We start from the raw sequence: 26,357 nt of genomic DNA on the forward strand, positions 1-26,357 counted from the left end.
ATAAAGTTGTGCTGCCCAAGTTCATTGGACTGCTAGTTACACAGCATACTTATTTTAGTCTAATTAGACGATATTTTTAATCTAACAACAAACAGGCCTCTAAAAGTATACAATAATTATTATAAACATTAGTAGTGTACATCATTAAAACATGACTTTTTTTCTCATCTTTTTGGTTCTTTAATTTTTTTTTTACCTTTTTCTTTTCCTCTATTTCATGATTTTTTTTTCATCCTTTTCCCCTTTTTCTCTTTTTCCTTCCTTTCCTTCTTTCCCTTCCCTTCTTTTTCCCTTTCATATTTTGGTTTTAACCTAATGTGCTAAAGACCTTAATGTTCCCTATGTAACCTATCTAGCCCGAACCTGATATCACTCCTTCCATTATAAACTCCCTAACCACTCAAAACCCCTAGTGGCATCCTCTTTATTCCAGACAATCCTCCGAGGCGTCTGAAAAGATAATGGCCTCGAGACCTTATATTGTAAAAATGTTTTTAGAGTGCTACCAATGGGTAGTTTCTCTACACGCCTGTAACACTCCAATTTAACTTAGATCAGATTTACTAAATGTATTATAATGTTTAGTTGTAAATATCAATAAATAAATATTTAATAAAAAAAAAAAAACCAATGTGCCTTTAACAGAATAATGGATAGAATATGTGAAAGACATATGAGAAAATATAAGAAAGATACTTAAGTAACAAATACAAATAAAAAATTTAATTAAATGATTTTATAAACGGGTAGCATCAACGTGCCCATTAACACGTTATTAGTGCTCATGCGTTTGCAGTATCCTTCAGCATCTTATCGAATTCTGAAGCGATAATCGATCTTTAATAATCGAGTAGTTGAATCTTTTAACGGATTGAAGGAAGCGATGTTTATCCGACTGAACCACGTCTGGGAACTACAACAGTGCGGTACAACTGTAAACAAGACGACGAGTCTACTATTGCACAAAATGTCATCGTGGGATTGCTCAGTAGCGATCAAGAACAGCACGGGTGACATACACGAACCTCATCCTACCTGAACCTGTCCGAGGGTATATAGTCTATACCTGCCCTTCGGTATATATACATATATATACAGAGCTGCCCTCAGTTCTGTCAGTCAGTAGCTGTTCGTCAGCTGTGTGCGCTTGGTATTCTTTCTCGGAACTGTTCAGAGCAAGTTAGATCTTCAGTATCTCAGTCTTATTTAAGTGAGTAAAACTCTTATAATATATCTTCAATCAATATATCAATCATATCAGTCCTTAAAATTGCATAACTAAAAGTAAATATTGGGGGATCAAAACTTCAGTTGCTATGCTACCACTAAGTAACAGATTTTCCATCAAAAGTTTTATATGTACATACTACTCAAAATTAATAATACTTTTTCAATTTATTTAAAACTTTAATTTCCACCTAGTCATTTTAAATTCAAATTAAACTCATCTATTTAAGATTCTTCCTTAATATTTTTCCAAAATTGAATTATCTCTGTCATTTAAAATTACCATATTTCTATACTGCCGATTCTTTTTTTCATACTTTACAATTCAAAAAGTATTTTGGTTCGAGTAATATTGAAAATTTAACAATAAAATGAATACCAATGCATAATAATTAATATTTAAACATAACAACAGTTAAAGTTTATAATTTTTCTATATTAAACCCTTCTATTTTTTTTTTAACATAATTGTAATATTTTAAATTTAATCATTGAATAATAATTTTTCTATACTAAATCCTTTCTTTTTTTAAACATATTCCACACGGGTTTTGATTTTAGTAATATTTAAAATTTAGCCATTGAAATCAGAATATTGAATTCGGCATAATAATTAATTATATTTAAATATTACGATAGTTAAAGTTTATAATTTTTCCATATTAAATCCTTACTTTTCTTATACATGTTTTACACGGATTTTGACTCCAGTAATATTTAAAATTTAGCCATTGATTGATAATATAGTATAATAATTAATTATACTTAAAAATATATTATAAAGTTTATCATTTTTCTATACTAAATCCTTCCTTTTTTTAAACATATTTTATACGGATTTTGACCAGTAAAATTTAAATCGAAACCATTGGATGATAATTTAGTATAATAATTCATTATATTTAAAAATGTATATAAAGTTTATCATTTTTCTATGCTAAATCCTTTCCTTTTTTTAAACATATTTTACACGGATTTTAACTAGTAAAATTGAAAATTAAACCATTGAATGTTAATTTAGTATAATGATTAATTATACTTAAAAATGTATATAAAGTTTAACATTTTTCTAGACTATATCCTCCTTTTTTTTAACATATTTTACACGGATTTTGACTCTAGTAAAATTGAAATTAAACCATTGAATGTTAATTCAGTATAATGATTAATTATACTTAAAAATGTATATAAAGTTTAACATTTTTCTAGACTATATCCTTCCTTTTTTTTAACATATTTTACACGGATTTTGACTCAAGTAAAATTGAAATTAAACCATTGAATGCTAATTCAGTATAATGATTAATTATACTAAAAAATGTATATAAAGTTTATCATTTTTCTAGACTAAATCCTTTCTTTTTTTTTTAAATATATTTTCTATGGATTTTGACTCTAATAAAATTGAAAATTAAACCATTGAATGATAATATAGCGTAATAATTAATTATACTTAAAAATGTATATAAAGTTTATCATTTTTCTATACTAAATCCTTCCTTTTTTTTAAACATATTTTACACGGATTTTGACAAGTAAAATTGAAAATTAAACCATTTAAGGATAATTTCGTTTAATAAATAATTATACTTGAAAATAGTAGCAGTTAAAGTTCAGGAGTTCCTATCAATTATCATTTTTCAAATAATAAGTCGTTTATTTTTTTTTCTACATATTTTACAATTTTAGACTTATTCTGAAAGTAGTAATATTTAAAATTTAGCAATAAATTTAATGACATTTCATAATAATTATAATTTTAAAATAACAACTATGTTAACCGTTTAAAGTTAAGGGCTCTTCAAATTATTTTCCAAACAACATTATGTTATCTACAGAATTGAAAAACATACTAGGTTATGATCATTATTTATGTAATATTTGAAACGTAAAAACTTCAATATAAATAAAAATATTTACTGGAGAGACTTTTCTGGAATATTTTTCAGAAAAATAATAAATTACTACTACACTTTTTTTTCAAGTACATCAGTTTCTATCAACGTTAATGATAATCTGATCAATCATTCTTGATTTTATCGATCTTCTGAGTTCATTTATCATTAGTTTTAATTGATTAATCATAGGAGTTAGCTGGCCCTATAGATCGCCGGGCCCCGAGTCCAGTGGATCTTTCCTGGAAAAATAATTTAGCATACCGTAAACTTAATTCCGAATCCTTCTAACTGTATTTTATGTATATCTAAAATAAATTTATGAATGAATCTTCAAGTTCTATGCATTTATTATCTGTTTTTTAAAACTATAAAATATAATTATCATCAAATAAGTCGAGAACTTAGCAATGATAACTCGTTAGCAAGAAAAACATTTATACACTATTTAAATTGAAAAAAAAAAAAGTCTAGAGACATCTCGCATCGGAAATAAGAATACAATAAAAAACATATAACATATTATAAACACAAACATATAATAAACTATATATTTATAATTTAATTATACAATTACTAGGATACATTATTTATTATATTTCCATAAATATTAGTCTATAACAAATAAAAAGATAAAATCATAATTTGACCTATATAATTATTTCAGAGTCCAAAAATTCATTTGAAATTTATATTATATATATATGCACCACTATAAGTTTTAAAAATAAAATTTATTTATTTACAAATAATGAAAATATTTATTAATTAGTTTTATTTTAGGAAAAAACAAACAATTTAAATCCATACATAGAGCCATAATTAATATTTATTTGATTTTAATAACGTTATTTGTAACTTAAATAAGTATTTAAAATTAATAATTAAAGGTCAAAGATAAAAACATAAACATAAAATAAAAGGTAATTGTAAATAAATAAAAAATTACCTTATAGATTAACATAAATAGTTATGAACTGTATAAATTATATGTAAATTGAATTATAATTCATTTAATAAGCGATTAAAATAATTATTTATTCACAAAGTATTTCAAATAGTTTATGAATATATACATGACAGTGATAAGAATATATGCATACATAAGGAATATATTGGGGTAAGATACATATATTATATATTATACAAAATAAGTACTTATTTGAATGTATATATGAAAAATAATAAAATAAAATTACATAGATTTTAAACCTATAATTGTCGTTTTATACTTGAAAATTAGTTCTCAATATCTATATTGGTATGATCAGTTGATTTCGTTATTAAGGATATGTGTTTCATGCTCTTGTAATGAATTAATTTAATCTAATATTTTTAAAAACAATTTTTCAGTTTTTATAATTGTATTTAAACTAAAAAAAAAAAAATCAATCAAATATGTTTCATTCCAATCTTTCGATCTAAAATATTGATATTTATATTATAATTATAATATTCAATAGTAGATAATGATATCTATAGAAATTTTAATTTTATTTTTTAATTTAAAATATTCCAGCCTATTTCCATAAATTGTTCATTTATAGTCATAAAAAAAAATATTAATAATAAAAAGAAAGATGTTTCGCAGTATTTTATAAAACAAATTATTATTTTGCAGATAAAACATTTTTTCGACAATTTTTATTAATTGATCATGCTACGAACTATTGTTTTTGTTAAAATATTATTAGAAAATCAACGAAAATCAGGCGGTTGCACCGAATTAATTTAAATCAACAAAACTATAAATGTTGACTAAAATTGTTTTAGAATTATGTTTTTAAGATTAAAGACATGAGTTGATGAAGGAGCTAGGTTACAAAGTTTCAAATTTTATTTTATTATTTTATCTTGGTCAAAAATATAATATAAATGAAAATAAAATATCTAATAAACTGGTGAGAAAAAAATAATTTTCGAAAATGATTTTATAAAAATTACCATTTTATCCATTTTTTGCTTTTTAACATTAAATCTTTATTAATCAGATAATTTCTCATCGGGATGGTTATAGATCTAATCTCTAAAAAATTACTCCTCAATTTTCTCAAAATTTAAATTATAAACATAACACATTTATCTAGTCACATTTTAATTTAGACTTCATAAACCTCTTCCCTAAATTGATTAGTCCATTAATATAAAACTCTTTTTTTTTTACTTAATGTTAGTTGCATCATAAATCAAGAAACAGAAAAGTTAGCTTTGATTTTTAGAGATTTATAATATAAAGTTTATTACAATCATTAAACATGAAAAATTTATCTGTATCAAAATTTTAAGATAAAATTTTGACTCTAGTTGTTGTTGTTGTCTGGGGCTTAAGGGCGCAAAACCCTGAGGTCATCAACGCCCATGTTTCGTGCTTTATATTTTATTTCTATAATTCTATTTCACTTTAAATAATTTCGAGAAAAAAAAAAAAAAAAAAAAAAAAAAATTAAATAATTAATTCTGTTGGTATTTTTTTATTATGTATAACAGATTTTCTGGTTTAAATCTTATTCAAAAGGCCATTCCTTTTTAAGAAAACTAAGACCATTTCCACGTTCTTCTGGTCATCATTTTGACTCTAGTTATCAATCATTTAATTAACAAATTTAGAAAATTAAATCACATAAAAATACTATTCCTTCTAAATTTGATGTTTTAGGTTTTCAGATATGTAAAATCAAATAAAATATAAATCATATTTTTCACGTCTGCAATTTTTCTCAGATGCTATCGGACCGATTTTTAAGATTACTTAAGTTACTGTGATGTCCTGAAAAACTGGTTCTGGTTATCATAGAGAAGAAAATAAATAAATCACTAACCAAATAAATAAAAAAATACTAAATCGATAACTTGAGATTCATAAATACATGATTTAGCAATTACAAGAATAAAATAAAAATATGTTCTGCTTTAAATATTATATTTTGTAATAATAAAGGGAAATAAATCTGCATTTATGTTTATTTTTTAAAATAGAGTTATTTTTCTTCTTTTTTATATTTTTGCTCACGATCAAGCATCATTGATTGTATATAAAAAAGCCTTTAAAAAGATAATGTGTGTTGTAAGGAGGTGAATCCGTAATTATTTATAAACCTATAAATTTATTATACTATAAAAAAAATCAGCTCTAGTTAATTATCATTTCAATTAATAAACTTAGTAAATTATATTAAATACAAATCGAAAACTGGACTTCGAAAAATCATGACTAAACCTAAAAATGCCCTACGCTCCCGCTTAAAATAAATTTTATTTAAATGAAATAATGACTATCCTAGAAGAATAGAAGTGCCACAGTAGACGAAATAGTCCCTGAGTCAGCCAGTACAAATAGCGCTAAACTAATTCAAATTTATTTTCCATTCAAATAGCCTTAGCTTGTAATATAACCATTATAAAATCATATTAAATTTATATATTAAATATGAATTTAAAAAAAAAAAACATTTAAAAACATACCTCATAAAAATAATAAAACGATAACAGATCCTTTAAAAAATATTTCCAAAACTATAAAAAATATTTACTGAATCACTTTGACCTGCGAGCAGTTGGTTTACTAGGTCCAAGCTTGTAATATGATCCCAAACTGTCGTCAGCAAATGATACTCGGTCGTTTATAATTAGCTTCAAAATTAATGTCATATTTGCATTTTTCAATCATAAACATCATTGCTTAATTGTTTAATGATCAGTTTTACGGAAAAGAAAAATAATTTAGATAAGGTAATTTTTACATAAGCAAGATGAAATTATTTAACCGTTTCTATAAACAAGCATGTCTTTTTACTGACCTAATGCCTAAAAGCTATAACGACTTAAGATATAATGACAGATAATAAACAATTCGATTAAACTATCCCAAGAAGGGTTAGTTTTTTTAAAAAAAGTATTTATTAGGTTTTGCAAACTTATTTGTTTTTCTAATTGTTCGACTGCTGTGGAGATTGTATTTTTTATTTATTTATATATATTCATTGATAATTTCGTTTAATTTGCATTACATTCGTTTAACGAATTGAACGTGTGGGGAGGTTTGAGAGAGCAGTTCAAGGGCCGAGCTGAAAAAAAGGCAGTTATCTCATCCCAATTTTTGATTACTGTAATGAAAACTTTGTATAATTACTACTCAAAATTGATGAGTCTGCCAAGCATAGGTAGGGGAATTCAAAATTACGGCTATTTCAAAACGTTTAGAAAACATTATTTAAAGAAGAGTCAATTTTCTATACTATGAGCTATAATTGAGCCAATCACGTTCAATAGTTCTCAAGAAATAAATAATAATAAAGCAACATTTTATAACTATATTTCAAAAACTATTCAACGCACAAATGTCTATTAACACTCGAATCAAAGCTAATTAATTTTACTATAAAGTATTTTATGAGGTTTTTCATCGTAGGAGTAGTAGTTTTCGTGAGATTTGCAACAATAAATAAATTGTTTTGGACAAAATTTCATGAACAGAAGTTATATTTATATACGAATATCATGAAAACTACTATCCCTACGAAGATACGTGTAGTAAACTAATTTAAAGCACATTAAACTAGCTTTAATTCGAGCGCTAGCACACGTGTGTATGTCAAATACTTCATGAGATATTGTTTTTCAAAAAGTCGGTCCTAACTAGAACTAACAACTGTGCAACTAACAACTAGAAATCAACATTTTGTGAATTTATTTAGCATTAAACTTTCGTTTTTTCTTTTTTTTTTTTTCTTCTTTTTATTTTTGCTAATGATTAAGCATAATTTACAACAAAAAAAAAAATTCGTTAAAAAGATAATTTTTATTATGAGGGTGCATATCTGAAATCAATTGTAAGCCTATACATTTAAGGTATGATAAAAAAATAAAATATATTACTAATTAAAATATTAATTCATAAGAGTTTGTTTCCTTGGAAACTGAGAAACCCTGTGTATACATTAGTTTCTTTTCTAGAATAACCTTGTGACGACAGGGTTTACGCAACAACATACACTATTAAACACGAATCATGCCTAAACGCTAGGTTTATCTCCAAAATATTTTTCCAGAATTAATTAAGATGTCTTAGCGAAGGTTGTAAACAGACGATTTATAAAACTGTAGGGTTCATATTTATGTATATTTCTGATTTATCTCACAACAGATTAAAAATCGTATAAACAGACTGGATTTTTTAGTTTGGGGAAAAGAATGTAAAAAATACACTCAAGAATTAGTGCATGCGATTTAAATAAATAATGTAAAAAAAATTAAAAACAAATAAAAAAATTAATTTGGTTAGTATTTGACACGTCATAGTAGCTACCTGATGTATAAAACATAAGCTAACATACAGAGTGAAAATGCTCTTTCTTAGTTAAGCGCAACTTTCTTACTTAGGCTCAGAATTAAACTTCAATCTTCAAGTCATTAATATATACATAATAGGTAAAAAAAAGTATTTATTTATTTGTAAATAAAGCCCTCGAGTGTTGGTTCTGGGTAAAAATCAAACGGCTTATAGTGGTGGGAAACTCTAAATTGTTTAAATCTTCTGTAATTATCATGAATTCCTACGTTATTAAGGGTGCTGAATTCAACAGAATACATTTATTTTGCATTATAACCTTCCAATAAGTTCCCTGACTTCATAGGTCTCATACGTCAATGACACTTAATTAAAATTTGCTCCAATAAATACACTTTTATGGGAAAATAATCTCATCACAAAGGATCATTTTCAATTCATTTCACAAGGTACATTTCAAGTTCATTTTTGGTCAATCAAAAATGTTCAAAAACAAATTTTTCCAGTATTAAATAGGAAGTTTCCGAGGAAATTTAGAGAAAAAAAAATATTTCAAGAAACTTACAATAAAACTACAATTTTTAAACTAACTTCCGCTGGTATTGACATAGTCGAAATATTTTTTGTTGGATAATTTAAAACAGAATAAAATAAACTATAAGAACTCACTTTTCCCAATGCCGAACTAACATCTGAAAGATTTGATCTGCTCACAAATATTATTTGATGGGAGAAGCAATTAGGATTAATTCATTTATATTATTTAAGTGTATGAAACCACATTTTATTTTGGAGGGTTTTTTTTTCACACTTTTCACTGTGTAACGATTGGCAAGCGCTTGTCCTGCATCTATAGGATGATCTCAGAATTCTCGACAGAAAAATCTTTATTCTCTCTGTATTTTAATTAGTCCAAGAATTTTCCCAACCTTCGGAATTAATAATTAATAGTTATATTGTATATTTTATCAACTGGGTATAAATACATTAGATCTTGCCCTCAAATCCTGCGATTTACAAGGTGCAGATATTTCTTGCAGGCCTCTGATGTCATCAGTTTTTGTTGTTGTTTGACCCAATTTCTTAAATTCCGTCTTCGCTGGTGACTTTTCGATTAGAGTTTTTTTTTTATTAATTAGTGCATTACTTTTAGTAAATCTGTTTACTATGTTCGCTTGTCATCGGTTTCATTCATTTTTTCCATTAATGGTTTCATTGTTATGATCGCGAAACCCTTATCAATGGACCCTGCCAAGTTGCTAGCACTCAAACCGAAATTATATGTGCATATATTTTCTAAAATATTATATAAAAATGATTGCAGTTAAAGAGAGTGAAAAATAATAATAAAACTTTTAACTCGTTTTCAGAACAAAAGTTATTTGGTAAAACAACTTTACGAAATCAAAACATTTTTATTCAAAATATTTACCCTAATTTTTTATACCATTTCCCCTACCACGTCATCAACTTTTCAATCGCAGAACTTAAAAATTCAGGGTTTTGAAAAGAAATGAAAAAAAAAAATGTTTTTGATTTTAGAATTATTTTCAAAAATTTTACTTTTAAATAAGTTGTCCAAATTTCTTAAGAGATGGAAATCTGTTGGAGATGACTCTGGCGAATAATGAGGGTGTTGAAGTTGGCTTAGTTTCTTCACTGTCTATCTTGAAAGTTGAGGTCCAGCGTTGTCTTGGAGGAGTATAGTTCCAATGCAGGTTGTTTTTTTGACAAGTTTTTGACCTCTGGGTAAAAAGTAGAAATGAATTATTCCTGCTATTGATCTGGAGTAATTTAATTTAAATAAATAATCAGTTCTCTTTGTTAGCTATGATAAATGAAAAATATTAATGCATTTTATGAATAACTAAAGAAGAAAAAAGGAAAAGTAGAGACCGGAGCTCGAATTAAGGAAAGCTCTGATGAAGCCATGCAAAGTGAGCCGAAACCTCGGCACATGATAAATAATTTATTACTAATAAATAATTAATTACTATTTGATTTATTTTGATTACATCCGGACCATCTCTCTTTTATTATAAAAATTAATTTTCTGAAAACAGTTCAAACTGGATTTAGTCGACAGAAGGTCTTAATTGGAAAAGGCGTAGTGAATAATATTAATAAATGTTGAATATCTCTTCTGAAACGAGTTATAATTTGTTAGGCTTAGACAGGATTAAGGGTTCAGTGAACTAGACGGTTGCACAGGGTCAGGTATGGCAAAGGGTCTCAAAGGGCTTAAAGTACCATAAATCAAAGATCTTAACTTAAACCTAAAGACATTACCGAGAAAGTTCAAAACCCTCCATAAAATCTATAGCAAGTGAAACCTCACCTTACGGGTACCCCTACCAACGGACAGTACTCAGATGTCCCTTCATGAAGTATAGAAATATCGACCACTTCGTAAAGGATAAAGAGGAACAGATAAGTTCACAATTTTCAAAGGAAACTTACTTTCAAATGAAAATTAAAAAAAAAAAAAATTAATGGGAAGATATCTTACTATAAATACACACCCTCATTTAAATATCAAGTTATACTTTTTAGTTGACCTTATGTAGTAGACTGTAGGAAGATAGTCCGGGTGGCGGTCAACAAAGGTACAAATTAGTTTTTAGTTTATACTTGAATAAAAATATAATTATTATATAGGAAGATGGTCAGGGTTGCGGTCAAAAGTGAAACAAAAATAGTTTACAACTATTTTATTTTCCAACGTTTCGCCCCACTTTGCAGGGCTTCATCAGGGCTAAAAAGATACAAAATGAAACTATGTTAAGATAAAATGATAGAAATAAAAATAAAAAGATACAATGAAAAGAATAAAAAAAAAAAATAAATAAAAAACAAGTAACAAACGCATTTATATGAAACTTTTACTCTTGCATTTGTTACTTGTTTTTTATTTTTTTTTTTTTATTCTTTTCATTGTATCTTTTTATTTTCATTTCTATCATTTTATCTTAACATAGTTTCATTTTGTATCTTTTTAGCCCTGATGAAGCCCTGCAAAGTGGGGCGAAACGTTGGAAAATAAAATAGTTGTAAACTATTTTTGTTTCACTTTTGACCGCAACCCTGACCATCTTCCTATATATCAATTTTTACGGTCAACTATATATACATATATACAAAAATATAATTACTTTACCTTACCTTTGCCACATTTACTGCACCAGTCAGTTTATCATTTACTCCTACATATTTACAACTATTTAAGTATTGTTCTATAATTTATTACTCTATTTCTTTATTTACAATTCTATCACACTTGGCTGCATTTATTAGTCATAAGTTTCCTATCTACATATATTTATATTTCCTTAACTTAAGCTGATCATTTTTATTAAATAATTATATATGTATGAATATTTGCATATTATCTTTCTTTCTATATTCATTCTAATGTTCTGTTATTTCTTAAAATGTTTGCACCTTGTTTTCAGTCTGTCCTGACGAAACCCTGCTACGTGGGGCGAAACGTTGGTTAGCATTAGATAGTGTTCTCTACTATTTTGTACCTTTATTGACCGTCACCCGGACTATTTTCCTACATAATACTTTTTAGGTTTTAATTATAAAACCTAGTATCATAGCACTGACATCACATTAAAGAAATTATTCCTTTTTAATCTTACTTACTTACATATGGTATATATAGTAAGAAGTATTCCGATCGTGACAAATTTCAAATTCGATTTTTCGATGCAAATATATGTTTTGAGGTGCCCTAAGTCCCAAAAAACAAATCACGCTAAAATGCCTGTACTTCAGTTCGTGAATGGCCAAGCTCAAAAACAACACGTTTTACAAAACTGAAATTAGATTTTTTAAATAAAATAATTTGTATCCAGGTTAAGTTTCTAAAACAATGTTTATTATATACTTTAATGTCCAATATAAATTTATATTTAAGATTGTCCTTGAGGATCGCCACGTTGTCCGAAACGTTCGAAATTTAAAGATACAATACAGAATTTTTTGAGACTAAACATGAATACGAATTATTTTATTTTTTTTATTTAAAAAGTGAAAGCAGTAAGTATATACATATATATACCTTTGCAGCGAGTAATATGGGACTAAGTAACGAACGGATCCCTAAAATGTTAATAAACACTGAACCGGCAGGTAAACGTCCGAGTTGTAGACCGACAAGCAGATGGGAGGATTACATTAAAACTGATTTAGTAGATTTAGATTTGGAGGGGCATCACTGGAAAGATGTATGCATAGAACGATAGGTGGTATCGGAATTGAACCTTAGGGTTCGCTAAGTCTCTATTATTATTCATTATCTGTTTTAATAATGATATAAATTTAGTTAATAATTATCTGATACTCTTAAATAACAGGTATTTGTCAAAAATTACTAAACGATTACCAAAATAAATTTGAAAATCCGTAACCAATTGAATGAATAAAAGCTAATGTTTATGATAGTTGTTGACAAAATTTAATTTAGTAACGGGCAAAACAAGGATAAAAATGTATTTGCCAGGATACATGTACTTCTATTGTATATATACATATATTTGTATTTGTATTTGTCGAAAATGATAAAGAAGGTAGGGAAAATAAATGAAATAAAATTATTTAGTAGTTAACATCGTCGATCTATCAATATTATCGAAATTATGTTAAGGCTTAGCAAACAAATAACATTAAACAATAACAGAAAAAGGATTTTCTACTATAGTCAGTATACTGTGCTCCGGCATCTTAGCAGGAGGTTAGTGCAGTCTTAACTAAACATATATTTATCATGTGTGTGTCTATTTTCCATATAAAAGGACATTAATTAGAAGAAATGATTCATTCCATCTTATTCGATATAATATTTATTGCTTTAATTTAAAAATTGTCGACAATTGTTTTAATTAATTTTAATTTTCTACAACGGTTAATAAAAAAGTTCACCTATAGCCTAAAAGTCCGGGGGGAGGGGAGTTAGTTCAACCTAATTTTTTATTACTTTAATGAAAACTATAGTTATAGTTTACTAATCAAAATAGGACTCTGCCAACCATAGTTGGGAAAGTAAAAAATGGCGGCTGCGTCAAAATGTTAAAAAAAATTATTTTTCATTCGGAGCCATATATCTTTAAAACTACCTACAACACTAAAATCTTAAATAGGATATCATTTAATGTGGAATAAATTAGCTAAAATATAAGCCCTAATAGGGTTTTTTACGTTCAATAGTTTCATAGTATACTTTTTAGAAACATCAATAGTTAGTGTATATATTTTGGAAAAATGATATTTAAGGAAATATTAGACGTAAAGCTAATTTAATGTACTATTAAGAAGTTTATCTTCGTATTAGATATAATAGTTTTGAATGTAATTTTTTTGGCAAATATCATTCACAAAATGTTGATATCTAGTTGTTCGGACAAAACTTTTGGTTTATGAAAAATTATACCTCAGAAATTATTAGATGAACAGATGTCTGTCAGCACTTGAATCAAAGCTCGTTTAATGTGCTATAAACTAGTTAATAACGTTTATCCTCGTAGTAATAGTAGTTTTAAAGATATTAGCCAAAATAAATTCACAAAATGTTGATTTCTAGTTGTTCTAAAAAAGTTGATTTCTAAAATGTTTCACTTCAAAAATAATAATTATTTTTAATAATAATTTTAAACTTATTTATCCATTCAAGTGTTTCCTGTAGCCGGTTTTTTTATTATTTTCCTATATATTATATACATATATTATATTTTCCTACATACATATCCAATATATGTTATATTATTATTTTCCTTTTAATCTATGTGTTAGTCTTATTCTCGTAAAATGTATCTATTTGTTTGTTTTTGGTAAACTGATCTACTGCTGTGACTATGAATGATGGTCTGATCTCACATTGCCGTCTAATATTGAATTTGTTTAGCGGGTCACTGAAGAGGATCTAGGAGGGTGAATTTGTTGATCAGGTGAATTGAAAAATTGTGAAAGGGTGAAATTGGAGAAAGAGAAAGAAAAATAGGAATGAGTTGAAACATTTGTATTTGTTGCACAGACCGAAATGGATTGTAAAAGGAAACTAGGGGGAAAAAACTTGTTTATTATATCTTATTATTGTATCTCTTTTTTTCTGATTATACCATGTATGTGTAATTTATATATCTCCGATTACGAATTGATAAGTATGCTGTGTGAGATAGCAACCTAATGTATTTAGGCAGCATAGATAAATAAAGTATCTCTCTCTCTCTGCCGCTCACTAACAATATAATTAGCGCGACTCAAAATATTTCATAAAAAGATAACTTAAAAATTCTTGAAACATATGCAACTAATATTTAGCAAAATTTTAATGAAGAAGTTTTCATATAAACTAGTGTGAAATCAAAAGCGTCGACAAAACATAATTATATGGATTAAAAAACATGGAAGTCATAAAGAAAGGGCATCCCATAAATTCAAACGATGAGGAAAATACCCTGGAACGTCACAAATTACTTAAGAAATAAGGATAAATATAATAACTAATATACAAAATTTTGTTCAAATTTCACTATTAAGTAGTAAATAACTTGAGAAAAATTATTTGAGATAAAATTACACGTTAAAATTGTCATATAAATGATTTTACCATGAGTAAGTGGACCATGAATTTTCACCCACAAATAAAAATGCCTCTGATATCGAACACATCTTTTAATAATAACCCTAAGGATATTCTTCAAATTCATTATTTTTAGAACAAATCCAATTCTGTAGATGGTATTACAATATCGTTTGCAAAACCCCAAACAGTAACAATTAACAACAAGTATGTCATTATAATTATAAATATATAATTACGAACTGCGTTTAGCAATGATTCTAAATTGTATAATAATTATAGAGTCCGCTCATATCAAAAATATTTTGGGATACTTCAAAACGGATTAAAGCCCTGCGAAAACCCTCGTAGAAATTCTGGAAATCTTACATGTCGAAGATTTTTCATCCACAAAAAAAAAATTTCCTCGAACGGAACACTTAATGGTAACCCTAAATATATTATTCAAATTTATTATTTTGAGTTCACATTAATTTTTTATTTGGAGCTCTACATCTTTAAAACTACCAACAGCACTAGAAAATTTAAGAGCACATTATTTAACGAAGAGTAAATTTGCTGAAATATTAGCCCTAATAGAGCTATTTACGTCCAATAGTTCTAGAGATATAGTCTTTTCAAAAAGCAACATTTCATACAAATGTTCTGAAATATCAGTAGTTAGTTAATTTATTTTGAGAAATCTATATCTCAGAAACTATATGACGTACAGATGTCTGTAAGCAATCAAATTAAAGCTAGTTTAATTTACTATAAAGTAGTTTATGACCTTTATCTTCGTAGGAATTGTAGTTTTCAGGATATTTGCTAAAATAAATTGATTTATAGTTGTTCGGACAATAAGTTTGATTTATGAAAAATGTTATTTCAGAAACCATTGGACGTACAGATGTTTGCCAGCACTAAAATTAAAGCTAGTTAAATTTACAATAAAATATTTAATAATGTTTATCTTTGTAGGAGTAGTAGGATTTGATAAAATAAACTCACAAAATGCTAATTTCTTGTTGTTCGAACAAAATGTTGAATTATTGAAAAAATATACCTCTAGATCCATAAAACGCACATAAGTCTGCCAACACTCAAAATAAAGGAAATTTAACTTTCTATAAAGTAGTTTATGACACTTTTCTTCGTAGAGGTAGTAGTTTTTATGATATTCACATATGAATATAAAGTTGGCAAATCAAAATTTGTCCGAACAACTATAAATCAATTTATTAAAAAAAATTCAGGAAAACTACTACTCCTACGAAGATAAACATCATAAACTACATTATAGCTCATTAAACTAGCTTTAATTTGAGTGCTAATAGACATCTGTACCTCAAATAGTTTTTGAGATATAAACTTTTCAAAATAAATTCACTAACTACTGATCTTTCAGTACGTCCCATACAACATTTTTGTGAAATGTTGCTTTTTAAAAATCTATATCTCGAAAACTATTGAACGTAAATAACTCTATTAGGGGTCGTACTTTAGCAAATTTACTCTTCCTTAACTAACGTTCTCTTAGGTTTTCTCGTGTTGTTCCTATTTTTTATGATATAGAGCTCCCAATGAAAAAATAGTTTTTTTTATCGATTTGAAACAGCCGACATTTTTTATTCCGCCAACCTATACTTGGCAGACTCATCGATTTTTACTAGTAATTATACATAGCTTTAATTAAAGTAATCAACAATTGGGGTGAGACAACCGCCTTTTTTCTCCTCTTGGGCTCTCGTATTATCATAACTTCTCTGCATTTCATCCAATTCCTACCTTAATACAACCGTTGGAAAAGTAAATGTCTCTTCTTTTAATTAGATTTAATGCCATCATGGGAGTGAAATATTGGTTTAGAATAAAGAAAAACTTTTCAAACATTAACCCCTTTTTAAATGTTAACCTTCTAACATGTAAGGCGAAAATTTTGGGCCAAAATATTTTTACTTTCCGATTTTTCGAAAAATCCGTATTAAGGGTTTCTCGTATTAAGGATCTTCGATTCACTCCTAAAAAATCTTATAGCACACTTTGATAGTGTGTGCCTTTTGGTCCAGTTTATAGAGCCTTTACTGCCATGTTTTGTGTACATATGTTGAAGTATGTCTTATTCTATTGATTTTTCAAAAGAAATCAGAGGGTAATGTTAGGTGAAAAGCTTGGGCCAAATAATTTTATATTATCGATTATACAGAAAAGTTAGCTGTTACCGTTTATGTTGCTACAGTCACCATCTTATCCACTCCATACTCCATCTATATATTTATTGATATCCAAGTTTCAATAGTGTTCAATTAATGTATACACATTCCTCAAAATTTTAGCTTGTAGTTTTATTGATATTTTTTTCCAAACTCCGTAGCATACACTTACCTGACTGAAATTCAAAAGAGCCTTGATACTGTTGCGACATAAGTTTTATAGTATTTTTAATTAATTTACTGCTCAATTTTTAAATTGAGTTAATTTTTACGTATATGGAATATGTAGTATTGCGTAATTTCGAAATTGAGTTTTCGACGGAAATACACGTTTTTAGGTCCCCTGTGTTCAAAAAAACCTAGTCTGTGAGTCTGTTTGTCATTGAACAGCATAGTAACATAAAAAACAAAAAAGGCTCATTTTTTTAATATAACTGACTGACCGGAATGGCCACTTCATATAATCGATTTTTCACTTCTTTTTTTTAAAAAAATGACTAAAGATTTTGATTAAACTTGGTATATCAATGTTCTTTAATATCTGATAGGTCTTTTCCTCACTGAAATTGTTTAACATAGTATAAATGACGAATGTTTGAAAAATCTTTAATTTTTTTATTTTAAATAAATAAATAACCAGTTTTAGATGTTAAAATCTGATGCAGATGAATAATCTTTAAAAGTTTTTTCTATAAATTAAAATTATACAAAAAAAAATCATATTAAAATTGTAATATCCCCTGTAAAATGGATGTTAAAAACTCACATTTTTAATAGATGTGTTATTTCCTCGAGGTACTCAAATAATAACTTCTTATGATAAAAAAAACTCTTACAATTACATTGATTAAAAGATTAGGAAATTAAAAAAAAAAATCAATGCAATAAATCCTGATAATGTATTTATTTCTATAAGATATAATAAATTTAGAAGGAAGTAGTTTAACAAAATAGATAATATATAAAGCCTCTTTTAAATTTCAGATAAATCTTTATAATAGTATTTCAATATAAGTTTTAAAGCATTTTATGTTGATATTCCTCAAATAATCCTTTTTTGAACTACGTCACTTTTCTTGTTGCGAGTAAAAGATAACTTTGAATATGGAAAAAAAGGGCAATATAATTTTTTATTGATATCTTGTAAATTATTAAGTAGTTTGTTATCTGAAGGAGATTTATGTAATTTTCTCTTTTTTTTCTTTCTGGGCGATTAAATTCTTTTATTTTTATTAAATTTCGCAACAATAAATAATCACTTTAGGCGCTAATTCTATTTCACTTGTTATTTTATCTTGCACTTTCTTTGTTAATTGTTTTCTTTTCATTGAAATCCTTAAATGGTTGTTTACATGTCATTTTTTATTAATACATAGTAGGAATTTATACTTTTTTTAAAAAAAACCTTTAAGCTTGTTTTAGATTTGAGATAAATATTTATACTGAAGGTAGGTAAACAACTATTTAAGGATTGTAATGAAATGAAATCAATTAGGAAAAGATAAAATAACAAGTAAAAAAAAAAGTGCTCGAAACGTCGAAAGCATTTATTCTGGATTTTCTTTTCTAGGTAGTTTGTTTTTATTTATTAAGATGATTTATTTATTTATTGGTGAAACAAACTTCCATATATCTGATTTTGTTAAGTGCATCTGTTTCTTTTTTAAACGTAGTTAGTGAATATATTGTAGTTAGTGCATAGACGATTATTGATTGCAGTAGGAAAAGGTAGGGAAAAAAAAAATATTTTCTTGATTGATAAGCTGTGTTTTGTAGCAACCCAATGTATTTGGGCAGAATGGCTAAATAAAGCATTTCCCTCTTGTCATATAGTCAGGTTAACTAAAATTTACAATATGACATTATTTAAACAATTTCTTTTACTACTAATCAGTAGTGTTTAATTAATATGGCTATATGATAATATTTCTAAAAGAAATAGATGCACTTAGAAAAAAGTATATTAGTAAATGAATATGGGGAATATCCGAAACGTATAATAAACAAATACAGAATAGTGATAATATTCTAAATGAAAGTTTTTTTCACCTTAATAATCGTAATAAAAAAAAAAGTCGAAAGGATTATTTTATTGACGTATAATTGATAAAAATAAATAATCAAAGTAACAAAATTATTTAATTGCTCGGAAAAAAAAGTATAAAGTTACGAACTATCTTTGGATAGGCTAAGTATGGAATATTATGGGATCACTAGGGTACGGATAAAGAGAAATTATTACCGATTATGTTAACACAACAATAATACACTTTCACTATCTTTAATCTAATAAAATATATGTTATCGGCGGCATGTTACTCATGAAAGGAGCGCTATCACAGATAAGAAAGGTCCTACCGAACAACTCGACTTGGGCGGTATTGAATTATAGGAGGCAAGAGATAGGCCCAGGCGAAGGGTGGGGGAAGGTATTTGTTAAAGTAATGAGATTGAATGGCTAATAGAACTTTGGTGTATATATAGATCCTTCTGGAGACCGGAGAGCATAGGAAGTGGAGACTTGGAGCTGGCAACAACAACAACAACATCGCCACAGACCCACAATGGAAGGGATCTACCTCAGCTCTGCTTCGTATCTCCTGCTGATCGGCCTGGCAGTCCTCATGGCAGTTCTGTCGGTGCTCAAGAGGCCCAAAGGTGGGGCCCCCGGCCCGCTACCACTGCCCGTCCTGGGGAGCCTGCACCTCCTAGGGGGCTATGAGCTCCCGTATCAGGCCTTCGACAAGCTGGCCACCAAGTACGGCCCCGTCTTCGGGATCCGGCTAGGAAGCGTCCAGTGCTTGGTCGTCTCCAGTCTGGACACCGTGAAGGAGGTCCTAATCAACAAGGGGGAGCACTTCGACAGCAGGCCCAACTTCAGTAGGTACCTCAACATCTTCGGCGGCGACAAGGATAACTGTGAGTATAATCTTACCATAGCCTACTAAATCTATATAATCCACATGCTGACTTTGAAATCCATTCGAATATTCTCTGAATTTAGTCAGCATTTGGATAAACTAGTTATAAGGAGACTTGGGAGAGGTGTAGCCCTAATCATTTTGCTCATATTGGGAAATAAACGCCTATATTTTCCGAGTACTTGATCCGTTTTCTTTATTCTTTTGTCCACTTTCCGTTAAGCCTTTGATGTTGTTATTACCGCTCGTTTATGTCACTCCCTCTTTTACATCCCCACCTATATTCAATTTAGTTTTGCAGACTGAGCATTTCTCTCATCAGTACACTCCTAATATAAGGTCCGAAACCTCTGGTAGAGAAGAATTTACATTTACACGTTCATTTTTTAATGACTCCAGTTAGAGATTTACACTTAATCATGAACTTTTCTTTCATTTGATACCTCATTCGTTAAAATCCTTCGCCCTTGAGAGCTGAAATAATGATCAATAATAGTACCGAAATACATAAACCCAAACTGTCCTCTATTCTATGAACTGTATAACGTCCATGGTAATAATTTTCGCAATGAAATTAAAATCATACCCAGTACATAGAAAAGCATGGAGTTTGCACTGTTCAATGGAGAATTTGAAGCCAAACCAAATTTGTGGAATAACAACCTTTTTATAATGATAGTGATAAATTTTAAGACAATATAAAATTAAAAGGGGAAAAACACAAAGAGTTAATTTATTATTCATCTTTGGAACATTCCTTTTAGAATAATAATAACGTAATCTATATTCACGTATTATTTTTATATTTAAAAAAATTACAATTCTTGAAGAACTGGGTGAATAGAAAGTGGTTGAAAAGGTGGGATTTAAAAGTAGGAAGGGAATTACGGAGTGAAGGATAAAGGAAAAAATAGAATGCCAGAGGGATGGATATCGGATAAGGAAAGATCTGTTAAATGCTGAGGTATAATGAGCCATAATATATAAAATGAAAGTATAGAAATTGGCCCTCCTGGGTTTTACCCAGCCTCTTAATTGGGTAAAAATCTGGTGATCGAGCGTGATTCTGACCAAATCACCTCCTTGCATAACCGTTGGTCTAGTAACAGTACTTCTTTATAAAGTACCGAACCCCTGACCCTTCATGGGTTGTAGCGGTACAGATTTTTTTTAATTTTTAGGAAATTAAATGCACACAATAGTAAAAAAAAAATTAAATGTTTAAATTTAAAATTATATAATTTTATTTTTTGCTTTCAGCTTTGGCATTTTGTGATTGGTCAGAACTACAGAAGACAAGGAGGGAAATGATCAGAGACCACACTTTTCCAAAGGCTTTTTCCAGCAAGTTCCATCAGCTCGAGTCGCTGCTGAACAAGGAGTTGGTCGTGCTAAGCGATCAGCTAAGCAAAGGCATTACTAACATCAAGCCTATCATGCTCCACACTTGTGCCAACGTATTCATGTCTTTCTTCACCAACACCAGGTTCCAATTGGGAGACATCGACTTCGCCAACATTCTCATGTATTTCGACATTATATTTTATGAGGTTAACCAGGGATACGCTGCGGATTTCATGCCCTGGCTCAACCCGATGCTAACGAACAATATGAAGAAAATGAGAAAATTGGGAAAGATCATAAGACAATTCATGGACGAGCGGGTTGTATGTAACGGAGGTCAAGAAGGAGATTTACTCCATACTTTGTTGGAAAGTGTCAAAACTGGCAAAATGAACCGAGAAAATGCCATGTTTGCTCTGGAAGACATAATTGGAGGACACACGGCCATCGCTAACCTCATCATAAAGATCCTCGGTTTCATTTCGACCCAAACGGAGGTTCAGAAGAAGATGCAAGAGGAAGTCGATGCAGTAACGTGCGGCAAGCATATCAAGTTGGAAGATAGGCTCATGATGCCCTACACGGAAGCAGTTATACTGGAATCCATAAGACACATTTGCTCCCCAATCGTTCCTCATGTGGCAAGTCAAGACACTACTATCAATGGTGAGTTCCCCATACCTATCAATTTAATAAATTTAGCTTTAAATAAATTTTAAAAATCTGGTAGAATGCGCAAATCATGCAACTTTCGCTTGCCTGCCTACTTAAAGTCCTTGCTAGTTTCAAAAAAACACCTTTTGTATTATTCATGATTACTACACTTCTACTTACTATATTTTCATTTATAGATTAAGTAAAAAAAAATATATTACTATCTCAGGTTTTCATTTTTCATGGTTATAACAAGTCAAAAAGCTATGATTCTTGTAACAATAACCGGGAAAAAAACAATTTTCTTCTTTAATTAATTAATTATCAAATTCTATCATAATATATATAAAAAAAAAAAAAACATAAATAAATCTATACCCATGGAGAGTCAGGGGTACAGTACTTTGCAAGGAAGTACTACTATTAGACCAACGGTTTTGCAAGGAACTGATTTGGTCAGAATCCTGCTCGACCACCAAATTTATTCAAAATTAAGGGTGCACACTTTATGAGACTGGGTGGACCTCAGTGGGACCACGAACCCACAGGATTGACTTAAGGCTACAGTAACAGAATAAATAATCATCTGTCACAGCCGGATTCGAATCCAGGTCCTTCGAGGTAGCATTACAGTGCCTTAGTACTGTGTCACGCCGCTCCCTGTCTTAAAAAATATTTTTGTATTTTTTATTGCTACAAACAGTGAGAAATAGTTAATTATTTCAAATACTTCAGAGGAAGCTTTGTTGTAAATTTGGAATTTAAGTATTCTCAGAGTATTTCAGAGTACGACCTATCTGATATATAATGATACAACTCCAATTATATAATAAAAATCAATAAAACTGTTTCTAAGAAGCTTTTTAAAAAGTCGACCATATAAAGTGGTGTATCCGGTATCTCAATTTTGGCCAAAAATTTGCAGTCACATCCAAGTTATAGTAACTAATTTCAATATATCAATAATTTTAATTTCTTAAAACTTTTTGTTTGAGCTGGGCTGTTCATTTTGTGGGGCTGTAATTTGTCAAAATTCCAATAGTTCATATATGTAGCTTCAAGATATAAAACCCAATTTCCAAATTCCAAATAGAAAGAAAAAATAAACTCGAACTAAAGGTTTAGAGAAATGAGGTTAAACGTGGATTGTTGAATAAAAAAATAATAATAACATTAACATTTCTGAAGCTATTATTTGTTTTGGAATATAGACGTTGATTCATTGATAGACGAGGTTATATAAAAATCAGGTAAATTCTAGAAATGGTCATAGGTTATTGTTGTATATATTGTGATGTTTTAATTAATTATAAATTGTCGCTTTTAACCATGGTTACTGTTTTTATTTCGTTGTTATGGAAACATTAATAATCAAAACATCTGACTACAAAATATTATTAATACAAAATTGAAAATTATAAATATATTTTAAATTTTTTTCATAAAAGTTCGTCATATCTGACTATAAAAGAAAGCATTTGTAATTAATACTAGAAATGCAGTTTCTAGTATAAACTAAAATGAAATAAAAATAATTTTAACCTTTAAAAAAAAGTTGTATAATTGTTATTAAATACTTGGTAGTAGTCTTGATAGTAGTTCATAGTTGTTTGGGATGGCTTCTAGTAATTCTTCATAATTTATGTTCCACTTCACAAGTAGATTAAACTAACTTTTAGATATCATTTCACTTGATTATGCACACTTTAAAAAGAAACATTTAACTGTCAAATTATATTTTTATAACGAAAATATTTAAAATAAAATAATTTTCTCTAGTGATTTCACATATACCCAACAATGTTGGCTTCTGGTAAAAATCTGAAGTTTCTTGATTTAATGCCAAGCACCGCCAATAAAAAGAAACAAATGAATATCTTTTTTCTCTATTTAATGGTCACTGGCTGTATTTTTATGTTTAAAAATAAATACTGATTAGTTCTTTAAACTTTAAAAAACTTAATCTACTTTGTAGACGTAAATTAACACTTCATATAAGTATTCAGTCATTATATATCGTGGGTTGCCAGTGCAATGATGATCGTACATGTCCCTAATTCAGACGCCATTGTTCCGGCCTCTTTAACAAAAATCACCTTTGTTTACAAATACAAAAACAAAAATATTCACCTCATCAATTGTTCAAATAAATATTCCGCTATAAAATCCATTATTATGTTTAAAAAAAAAAAGTTTAATAGTCTTCTATTTCAAATACACTATTTATAATTATTAAATAATTCTTAATTTATATTCATCAAATAAAATATACACATTTTCCTATATTATAAATATAACAATATTTTCTATATATTGTTAATATTAATCAATATTTTTAATATTTGAAAATTCGATTGTTTAATTTATGTCTCTGTTCTGTTCATAGTAACAGTGAACAATTTTTTATTTTATTTAATAAGAGATATAAAAATATCACTATGGTATATTCCATATCTATCGCCTCTAGCTATAAACTCCAAAACCCAAATAAAATATAAAAAAATTAAACTAGAACTGTAGGATTTTATTAATGTGGGTTGCTGTATAAAAAAATTAATAGATACACTAACTTTTCTGAAACTATTGTTCATTTTGGGATATAAAAATTGAAACTTTGACAGACAAGGATACATAAAAATCTATGTACATTTGTTATTGTTATAGGTATTGCAATGTTTTAATTTTTTTTAAATATTTAAATTATAAATTGTCGCTTTTTACCATGATTATTGTTTTTATTTGGTCGCTATGGAAACATTACATAATAAACACATTTGACTACAAAATATTATTCATTTAATATTAATATAAAATTAAATTTAAAATTCATATATATGTAAAATTTTCAGTTTACTTGGTAATAATCTCAGTTGGTTGGGATGACTTTTAGTAATTCTCCATAATGTTCCACTTCACAAGTAGAATAAATTAACTTTGAATATTATTTGTTCAGAATATCTCATTGTTAGAATAGAAAGCGTTCATAATTTATACTAGAAATGCAATTTTCAAGATATAAAAAATTTATTTTATTTTTTTAAGAACTATTGTTTGCTTTGGGATACAGAAGTTGAATCTTTGACAGACAAGGTTACATAAAAATCTAGTTAATTCTAAAAGTGGACATTGGTTATTGTTGTAGATATATTATTAAAACCAAGTCATAACAATTAATATAATTATTTTAATTGTTCGCAGATTATCAAGTCGAAAAAGGGACACTCATCTTCCTCAACAACTACACACTCAATATGAGCACTGAGCTATGGACCGAACCTGAGAAGTTCGCCCCAGAAAGATTCCTGACAGAAGATGGAAGATTAATAAAACCAGAACACTTCTTGCCCTTTGGAGGCGGAAGACGATCCTGCATGGGGTACAAGATGACTCAATACGTTTCATTCTCGGTCTTGGCAACCATGATGCAAAAGTATTCCATCACACCAGATCCTACCAATGGCAAAGTTCCTCGCGGTGACCTTGCTCTACCTTATGACACTCTCAAGTTCAATTTTAACCCAAGATAAAATAATACTCACTAGTAACATTAAAAAAAAATTAAATATTACCCCTTGATATGATAAAAGCCATAATAAGTTCATATATGACAATGTAAAAGATTTAATTAAGCATTTGAAATGCATCTTTCTTGGTTTCAACAATTTATTTAATTTTTTTTTCAAAACGTAAGGGGGTATTGAGACTGATTTAAGTTTCTGGTAAGAGATGGGCTTATATAATTTTATAAAAAATATAGACTTATTGTGATCAATTTTATATGTACATAGAACGCACTATACCTAGTCATATATTTCAGAGCTACAAGGTCACCTTTTAATTTAGTAAATGATTGAAGGCTTATCTTTATCAGAACTTGTAAAATACGACTCTTTGCTAAGATGTCGAGGAATTATATTTTAGGTACAAAATTATTTTGCCAAAGAATATATATGTGTTAAATTGTGAATATTTATGACTTTGATGTTGAATTCACATTTGTAAGACAAAAAATATAAATGTTATCGATAATAAACCATAAATTTTATTTTGTGATTTATTTTAAATGTTCGTTTTAACATCTGCAAACGATTGTTAAATAAATGCGGCATATGAGTAACCACTTTTCTGTGAATGCAGAATATGCGTTGTTTTTAGGTTTTAATTTTTTTTTTTTTAAAATATATAATAATTAACAAAACAAATGATTGTATAACCTGACACGATTGTAAAGGAAATAAATATGTGTCGAATGAA

General features: G+C 28.1%; 2 protein-coding genes across 4 annotated transcripts in view; one reads left to right on the plus strand and one right to left on the minus strand.

Annotated features, from left to right (window-relative positions):
* The window catches only part of anchor (integral membrane protein GPR155 homolog anchor), a 183,877-nt gene extending 159,947 nt beyond the window's left edge, over positions 1-23,930 (minus strand). The window contains exon 1 of one of the 2 annotated variants that reach the window (XM_067052115.1): positions 23,681-23,928. In XM_067052115.1, the coding sequence (XP_066908216.1) occupies positions 23,681-23,707 (27 nt within the window). In that variant the 5' untranslated portion in view covers positions 23,708-23,928. Of the gene's footprint in view, positions 1-23,680 lie in introns of both variants that reach the window. The other variant, XM_067052117.1, reaches the window with a different exon arrangement.
* Positions 1,127-26,357, plus strand: LOC106692441 (cytochrome P450 307a1). 2 transcript variants are annotated; one of them, XM_067052118.1, is made up of 4 exons: positions 1,127-1,210; positions 19,669-20,103; positions 21,366-22,115; positions 25,302-26,357. In XM_067052118.1, exons 2-4 carry the CDS (start codon positions 19,749-19,751, stop codon positions 25,628-25,630), a joined length of 1,434 nt encoding a protein of 477 aa, XP_066908219.1. In that variant the 5' UTR covers positions 1,127-1,210; positions 19,669-19,748; the 3' UTR covers positions 25,631-26,357. The 2 variants fall into 2 exon arrangements, with proteins under 2 accessions (XP_066908219.1, XP_014293876.1); XM_014438390.2 differs by lacking the exon at positions 1,127-1,210 and adding an exon at positions 14,237-14,357.

Source organism: Halyomorpha halys, unplaced genomic scaffold, assembly GCF_000696795.3.
Source record: "Halyomorpha halys isolate HHAL.00 unplaced genomic scaffold, Hhal_1.1 Scaffold56.1, whole genome shotgun sequence".
NCBI classification, from domain to species: domain Eukaryota; kingdom Metazoa; phylum Arthropoda; class Insecta; order Hemiptera; family Pentatomidae; genus Halyomorpha; species Halyomorpha halys.

Bases quoted from the DNA above. Each gene is read 5' to 3' on its own strand.
- LOC106692441 (XM_067052118.1), top strand. From the start codon at position 19,749: ATGGAAGGGATCTACCTCAGCTCTGCTTCGTATCTCCTGCTGATCGGC. The intron at 20,104-21,365 runs GTGAGTATAATC...TTTTGCTTTCAG, and splicing joins CGGCGGCGACAAGGATAACT to CTTTGGCATTTTGTGATTGG. The intron at 22,116-25,301 runs GTGAGTTCCCCA...AATTGTTCGCAG, and splicing joins TCAAGACACTACTATCAATG to ATTATCAAGTCGAAAAAGGG.